At 45.3% G+C, this 7,675-nt stretch overlaps 1 protein-coding gene across 1 annotated transcript; it reads right to left on the bottom strand.

Moving 5' to 3' along the window:
• Window positions 1-211: 211 nt before the first annotated feature.
• Window positions 212-3,144, bottom strand: LOC148666119 (zona pellucida sperm-binding protein 3-like). The gene is made up of 9 exons (XM_088631702.1): window positions 2,559-3,144; window positions 2,342-2,457; window positions 2,160-2,266; window positions 1,904-2,078; window positions 1,709-1,826; window positions 1,410-1,510; window positions 1,260-1,333; window positions 835-1,101; window positions 212-407 (listed from the first exon to the last, which is right to left on the bottom strand). The coding sequence occupies exons 1-9, from the start codon at window positions 3,114-3,116 to the stop codon at window positions 382-384; spliced, it is 1,542 nt and encodes a 513-aa protein (XP_088487828.1). The 5' UTR covers window positions 3,117-3,144; the 3' UTR covers window positions 212-381.
• Between the last annotated feature and the right edge of the window lie 4,531 nt (window positions 3,145-7,675).

The following is a 7,675-nucleotide window of genomic DNA, read 5'->3' as shown; positions in this document are numbered from 1 at the left end:
CTGGCAGAGGAATCCTACTCTGTTGGGCCCCTGAGCACGACCCTTAACCCTAACTGCTCCAAGGGTGCTATACAATGGCAGACCCTGTGCTCTGACCCCAAGGTTTGCTCCCCGTCTATGTCTTCACAGAGAAAAGCTGCGGTATGTGAAAAGATGAATTCCTAATGCAAGAAATTGTATAGGGCTAATAAAGAAACATTAAAATTAAGTGTCTCTGTCTGTTAATCAGCTTTATTTTGTTCTCTAGACCACTGGTCCCTCAGGTTAGCTGGAGGAGGTGCCTGCTCTGGGAGGGTTGAGGTATATCACAATGGCTCTCGGGGTACAGTCTGTGATTACTCCTGTAACCTGCAGGATGCCCAGGTAGGCTCCAGACTCCCACTACCCTCTGAATAAGGAAGTGGCTCCTGTCAATTGAGAAAGCATTTAATCTCAAAAACACCTTAAATATGAGACCAACAGCAAAAGCTTTGTTTTTAACATGCTGTTGTATTGTTCCTGAAGCCCAAATAAGTGCAGCAAGTCAGTCATGTTCCCCCAAAACTCCCATTATTTTAGGTTTGATGAAAAAGTGCATAAAGACTTTTGTTCAGAAATCAGATTAACTACAGAGTGAAGGGTGTGGGTTAATTCTTTGTGATGGTTTTGGCCTTATGAACCCACCCCTCCCTTTTTTCCTGCATACATACTTCCCAATTAACTGTCACTGCTAGTGGCAGAACAAGTTGTCACCTTTCTGTGCTTTTGGTCATTAGAAATATTACAGTCTTTGATAAAAAGACTTACTTTAGTCTCCTCATGTCTTAGTGCTTAAACTGAACCTAGGTACATTACCCCACTTACTACTCCAGCCGCCCCCCCAGCTGAAAAGGGGGAGGGGAGGGGGTGATGATTCTCCAAAGTCCTCTGCTCCCTCCACATCCTCACTGGTGCTCTCAGCATCTTGTCCTGCAGCCTCTCTGTCCCCTCGAGCCCCCTCAGCATCTTCACTGGAGCTCTGAGGGTCTCCCTCCTCATCCTCAGTCCAGGCAGATTCCACATCCAGAGGACCCTCTACTGGTGCCACAGCCACCCTACTGCTGGTCACCAGGCTCCTGGTACCTGTGGACAAGCAGCACCCAGCAGCGAGGGATCTGCTTCAGCTGGAGACCAACAGTGATGCTACTCATCTAAACAGCCACTTTGCCCAGGAAGGATCATTCCTCATAGTTCTCTGTTGGGCAGAGATGTATCAACAAGGGATAGAGAACCAGACCCACCTCCATTCTGTCTGCCAGCACACCTGGACTCACAGCAGGCACAGACCTCATGGTCACCATACAGCTCCTCCCACCTGGAGGAGAGGAGGACAGGTGAGGTCCCACGTGGCATGTCCCAGAGCACCCTCAGCAGGCTCCTTGCAGAAGTACCTCTTTGCCTCCCTGTTGTAGGTGCAGGACTTGGTCCCTGGTGTTGCTTTAGCAGGAGCCACAGCCATGACACAGTGCATGTACAGCTCAGTCACTTCATGCTGCAAGAGGGATGGTCACAGCATTAAGGGATCAAGGCCAATAGAGGGACAGAGAAGGAACTTCTGCCATCAGTGAAGGCAAGCTGGCAGCTCTAGGCACTACAGCTGCCACAGTCTGGTTCACATCTAGATCATGGATGGAAAAGCAGACCATGGATCAGTAGAGCAGGAAGGCTGAGCAGCCTTTGAGAGCAGTACCTTCCTGGACAGCTTCTTCTGGAAGAGGAAGGCATCAATTGTGAAGCGGAGCACATCCTTCTGCTTGGAGGGGACAAACCTGGACAGGCAGCCATCTGCCTTGCTGTCCACCATGCACCTGGGGACAAGGACAAGGATGAACCCCTGCAGGCTCTCGGGGCTCCTGTCCACCTCTCCTCCCAGAAGGGGCCGTACCCCAAGTTGTCGATCACGGGGAAACGGGGCTGGGAGTGCTGGTCCGGTTTCTCCGTTACGTAACACGAGTGAATGTACAGCCTCTGCTCCGCTGTGGCAAAGTAGGCAGTGGCCTGGAAGTACATGGGCTGACCCAGGAAGTACTCATCCTTAGGAGAGAGCCGGACCCAGTGGGCAGGAGAGAGAGAGAGGCAGCATTACACCTGCACACAGCACCCTCTGCAGGAAGGAGGAGCCACTCGCTCAAGGAGCTTACAGTTGGTGGTGAGCAGCACAAAGCTGTGCTTGTTCTTCAGGTCCTTGAAGAAGGTCCTTCTCCTGGCCCACGTGGGGACATAGCCAACCTTGTAGGAGTAGTGGAACCTGCAGGACAGAGGGGATGAGGGGCTTCTGGACACTTTCCCAGCGGCTTCTCAGCAGCAGCAGAGCCTTGCCTACCTGTTGTAGGAGCACTTGACCGGCACGGAGAAGGGAATGAAGCGATGCACAGGTGCACTGGAGGAGGGCGGGGCATAGCGGAGAGTGTTGGAGTACACCAGGCGGCTCTGGACAACCTGCAGGGTCACAGAGGAAGGGATATTCCCAGGAAAGACAACCCCGACACTGGCCCTACAGCTCACATCGCTACACTGCCTGTAGATGAAGACCCGCTTACCGATCGCTCGGTACCGCACTCGTGAAGCCCGTAGATGAAGTAGAAGTAACTGCGTGTGGTTCGGCTGACGCTGCAGTTGCCCAAGGTCACCTCCGATGGCCGACAGCTGAAGCCGAACAGGAGCCGACTGACCCTCACGTACATCCTGCTGGAGTCGCACCACACAGCCACTCCTCGGGTGCCCCCGATGGCCGGGCGAGCCGGCTGCCGCCCTCGCTGGGGAGGAAACAGGACGCTCTTGATGTAGGCGGGTAAGGGGCGGCTGCCGGCTTCGGGCTTCATCTTCTCCTTGTCGAAGTAGGGCGAGTACGCGTCTCTGGACACGGGAAGGTGGCGGAAATCGGGAGCCAAGGACTGCGAGTCGTTCTCGCTTGCAGACAGGTCTTCAGAGGGCGCATCTGCCAGGTTCAAGTCCTCCGACTGGGCTGTGTCTTCGAGAGCCGGGAAGTCGGCCTGGAGTGCTAATTCCCGAGAGTCCCAGCCAGCCGGCCCGGCGGAGATTAGTGCGGGGAGCCCAGCCCCTGCGCACAGGCACAGCACAAAGAGAAACGAGCGCATCGCCAAATTGACGTCCCGCTAAACTGCTATATAATAATAATAATAATAAACTTTATTTTATATAGCGCCTTTAAAGGTGGCTTCTCAAAGCGCTTTACAGGATGACAATAACAATAAATAAGAAGACTACAACAATAAATAAGAAAATTTCACTAGACAGGACACAATTATAATTACAACAATACAACAATAACAATAGAGGAGACCGTGGAAGATGGTATTAAGAAGAGCAGAGGGGTGAAGAATGGAACCAGTTAAGTAAAGGCTTTTCTGAAAAGGAAGGTTTTGAGTCTGGATTTGAAGGAGTTTAGAGAAGGTGACTCTCTAATATCCTTGGGCAAGGAGTTCCAGAGCTTGGGGGCATAGCAGGAGAAGGCCCTGTCGCCCATACAATGTAGACGGGCTTGGGGGACAGTAAGGAGGGCAGAATTTGAAGAGCGGAGGTTGCGAGGTGGGGAGTAGGGCGATAAAAGTTCAGACAGGTATTGAGGTGCCAAGCCATGTAAAGCCTTGTAGGTGAGCATGAGGATTTTAAAGCCTACGCGGAATTTGACCGGAAGCCAGTGCAAGGACTCCAGGATAGGAGTAATGTGAACACTTGCACTAGATCTGGTCAGGATTCTGGCTGCTGAATTTTGGACATACTGCAGCTTGTTCAGAGTAGATTTAGATACCCCAGGGAGCAGAGCATTGCAGTAGTCAATTCGAGAGAATACAAATATGTTGATCAGCTTTTCAGCCACAGTTAATGATAGCATAGGACGTAGTCTTGCGATATTTCTAAGGTGAAAAAAAGATGTTTTGACAGTATGCTGTACATGTGGGTCGAATGTTAAGCCAGAATCGAATATAACCCCAAGGTTTTTCAATTTTGATTGGAGCTCAAGTACAGAGCCATCTACAGACAGGGTTACAGGACTGGCTTTATGAAGTTGATGGGGGGTACCAATAAGCATGACTTCAGTCTTGTCACAGTTAAGATGAAGGAAGTTTTGAGTCATCCAAATTTTTATGTCAGAGATGCAATTAGATAGAATAGAGACAGCCACATCAGAAGTAAGACAAGTAAACCACCAAACTGTGTTGAAGCAAGAGAGCATAAAGTGTGAACGCGGTGACTAGGTTTTTATACTGGCAGGACTATGCTACCACACACATGGTCACACTACCGCTCAATCAACACAATCAATTACACACAGAGACCCGGATTGTTCTCAGCGTTCCAATCTGAGGCGGGACTCCGTGAAGAAGCCTGCAGACTTTCCCGTGTGTATCTGAGCTCAGCGGAGGAGTTCCACGCAATTTCGACAGAATTAAATCACCCACACGTGTAAAATTTGCTCAGATTAATTCATTGTTCAATTAGTTTCTAATTTCCAAGGACAGTGTGTTAAACTCGCTGTCAGACAGAGTACGGAACATGCGACACGTCCGTCCACACTTTCCTTTATCGAGGGGGCTGTTCTATCAACACGTACCGCAATGAAAATAATTTTACTATTTTTTATGTGTAATTACATGTCATATTAAAATGTGTAATACAAGCATTTCTTTGCTTCCCAGTAAAGAAATACTGATCAGCTTTTGACATGATCTGATAATAATTTGTCTGATTTTCCAGAGATTGCTTTTGCTTCGCAGCACTGAGAACCAATGGAAGCCCGTTTCCGCCAGGGAGTAAAAAAAATGCACTATGGTATCTCAGAATTGCGACCTAAAAACTCTAAAAACTTTGACTTTCACATTTGCGACTTCGAAATAGCCCATATTTCATTGTCGGAGTTCTGAGTTACCAAGTCGCAATTTTGAGTTACTTAGTCGGAATTCTGCGATACCATAGCGCGTTTTTTAACTCCCTGGCAGAAACGGGCTTTCATACATTTCAATTAGTCTGATCAGTGTAGGACAAGTTAATGTAGAACCATTGCTATGTCTGTCTCTTGTTTGTATATAAATGAATGTCTTTGACAACATAATGTTAGTTTTTAATTTTGTTTTACGATGTAGGTCATGCGTTAACATATGCACGAGCATACGAAATGTCTCACTCCTGATTCAGCTCATGCTCCATAGGAGAGAAGAGATTCCTCCCGCTTCTCGTACAATCATATCAGAACAGAAGCCCGTGTCGCCCAGCTCTGATTCAAGAGCGACTCGCATCTTCAGCCCTTTTTTTATTCGTGATCCTAATTTTCTTTAGTTATGATCAATATTGAACTTTTTCTAAATAAAACGACAATAATCAAACATGCAGGCAGACTTTTAAAACGTATTAGGAGCTGACAGGGTGCCCCTTTGGAATAGTTGTCAGAAAATGTGAGAAAAGCAGCATCAGAGATTGGCATCTGATGAAAAAAACAACTACCTGTCTCCCCAGCATTTAACGGTGCTGTTGTTTTGATTTTACATATTGTTAGCATTTTAATGAATTGTTAAAAGATTGATACACAAATCGCTAAATAAGAAAACGTAAAAACCCTAGCTGTAAGCAATTGGCCATTCATATTCCTGAATTTTAAATCCCGGTGCAGCTAATTTGAAAGCAGAGTCTACCATTTACTGTATTGCAGAAGCGTATTGTTGCCACCAAGGAAAAAAAATCCTGAGTTTACAGGAGTAAAGAGGAAACAAATGCAAACACCGTTAAGAAAAAACACACACGTCTCAGGCCTTAACCATGACAAGGATAGGATTTGAACCTAGACGAGCAGAGCACAATGAATTAGCAATCCAAAAAGTCACTCCTGTTAAGTTTTCTTTTCGCTTGCTCGATTTGTAGTACGCTCCTAAATCCTTACAACCGATAAACAAAACGGCTTCATGTGCCACAGCATTCTGCTGCAGGTACGGTTTGCACCGTGTATTAGGCGAACCCGAATTAAATATTTCAAATATGTGAAGAATTTCATGAAACCTGAAAAAAGATCACAGCCAATGTCAGCAATTCAGAGCCTGTAGGCAGCTTCAACAGAACAAAACGATCTGAAGCCGCAATAATTTCATAGAGTGTATTGTGACACTCCAACCACGTTGTTGCTATTACTGCTACTGCTGCCGTTGCTTTAAACTCTACTCAGCGGGCAAGTAAAGTTGTCCAAAGAATAGACTACTTTGAGCCGTCTAAATTCCATTATGTGAATTTAAGCTTATTTTTAATTAATAACAGCATTAGTAATACAATGCGTGCTCAGAAACCTTACTTATTAGCTTATGAAGCAATAGTGTTTCGACAATTTGCGGTCTTCAAAAAGTAAACGCTGAAGTTTTTATACTTCCTTGTGAGCAGATCACCTTTGATTTAGAAAAGGAAAACTTACTCCCCTGTTGCTTTCATTGCAATATCTGAATCGAGACCCAAGCGCTAAGAAAGCTGAATAACGCAAAAGTCATAAACCCGATTTTAATGTAGATACACATGTTCTAATGCAGCCTTCATTACAAGACAGTCTATTTCTCGAAAGCGTGTTATGTAAAAAAGAGAAAAACGAAAATATATGGATGACAATATTTAAAAGCTGAAGATTTTACTTTTGAGAAATTGTCATTTTATGTATCTAGACGCTTTTTAACCACTGCTTTTAGAACTTTGCTGTGCTTCCTGAATCATTTTCAGTGTTATAAACTGGGTGTGGAAGTAGCGATCACTTTGTAGAGCAGTTGATAGACTGGAGCTGTTCAGACTACTCTTGTTATTCCTCAAATGCTTCCATCATTTTTCTTTCAGGCTAGGACGCGAGTGTGTACATGTGTTTGGTTTTCGTTTCACTGATTCTCATTGAAGATTTGTGAATTAACAAGGAAAGAATCAGTTGCCTCGGAAAGCAGAAGGTTTGGTTCTCAACGATCTTAAAGACACGCCCATGTAGAGCAGCGTGTGATGATTCGTACTATAAAAGACCAAGTGCTCAAAGTGACGTCTGCGTTTGCCGTTGAAACTTTTCATCTCGGGCGCACTTTTAGAAAGCAAAGATAGAGCAGTTGTGTTGAATCACACTGTTACAGCTGTGAGCAGAGTGGCGCAGCGGAAGCGTGCTGGGCCCATAACCCAGAGGTCGATGGATCGAAACCATCCTCTGCAATGTATTTTTTTATGCACGATTGATAAGCACACCATCAGTTTAATGAAGTGCATTAAAACTGATTTTTCTCTCGTGTGTATGCAAGCTTCACACTTACGGTACTCTTTCATCTTTACCAATAGCAGAGACCCAAATGTATCTTTGGTTGTTCTGCGATCCTTGATAGTTTCCTCAAATCCTTCAAATGAACATCCATATCAAACCAATTGTGTTTATATATATTACAATTAAGGTACATATTAAAAATATCAACGCACATTTGTATAATGCTCATTTAATAATAATTGTCAAAGATTGTCAAGTTCTCCAACAAATGAACAAATGATCGACAAATGATGATTAATCTCTTCTTGAATATAATCTCAAAAAGAACCATTAAGGTTTACTAAGATCAAAGCTTAATCAGTGTATTAAGTTTAGCTTGCATCATAGTAATTGAGCAATAAAGTCTGTCCTAATTAAAGAGTACCCAAGGTTTGA

Source organism: Lepisosteus platostomus, chromosome 5 (genome assembly GCF_059453375.1).
Source record: "Lepisosteus platostomus isolate fLepPlt1 chromosome 5, fLepPlt1.hap1, whole genome shotgun sequence".
In the NCBI taxonomy this organism is placed as follows: domain Eukaryota; kingdom Metazoa; phylum Chordata; class Actinopteri; order Semionotiformes; family Lepisosteidae; genus Lepisosteus; species Lepisosteus platostomus.
This window is presented reverse-complemented; position numbering and strand designations above follow the sequence as displayed.

Coding starts and splice junctions, on each gene's coding strand:
- LOC148666119 (XM_088631702.1), bottom strand. CDS start 3,116: ATGCGCTCGTTTCTCTTTGTGCTGTGCCTGTGCGCAGGGGCTGGGCTC. Junction 1,102..1,259: donor TGCTGGCAGACAGAATGGAG/GTGGGTCTGGTT, acceptor GCTTGTCCACAG/GTACCAGGAGCCTGGTGACC. Junction 408..834: donor CGGCTGGAGTAGTAAGTGGG/GTAATGTACCTA, acceptor CTCAATTGACAG/GAGCCACTTCCTTATTCAGA.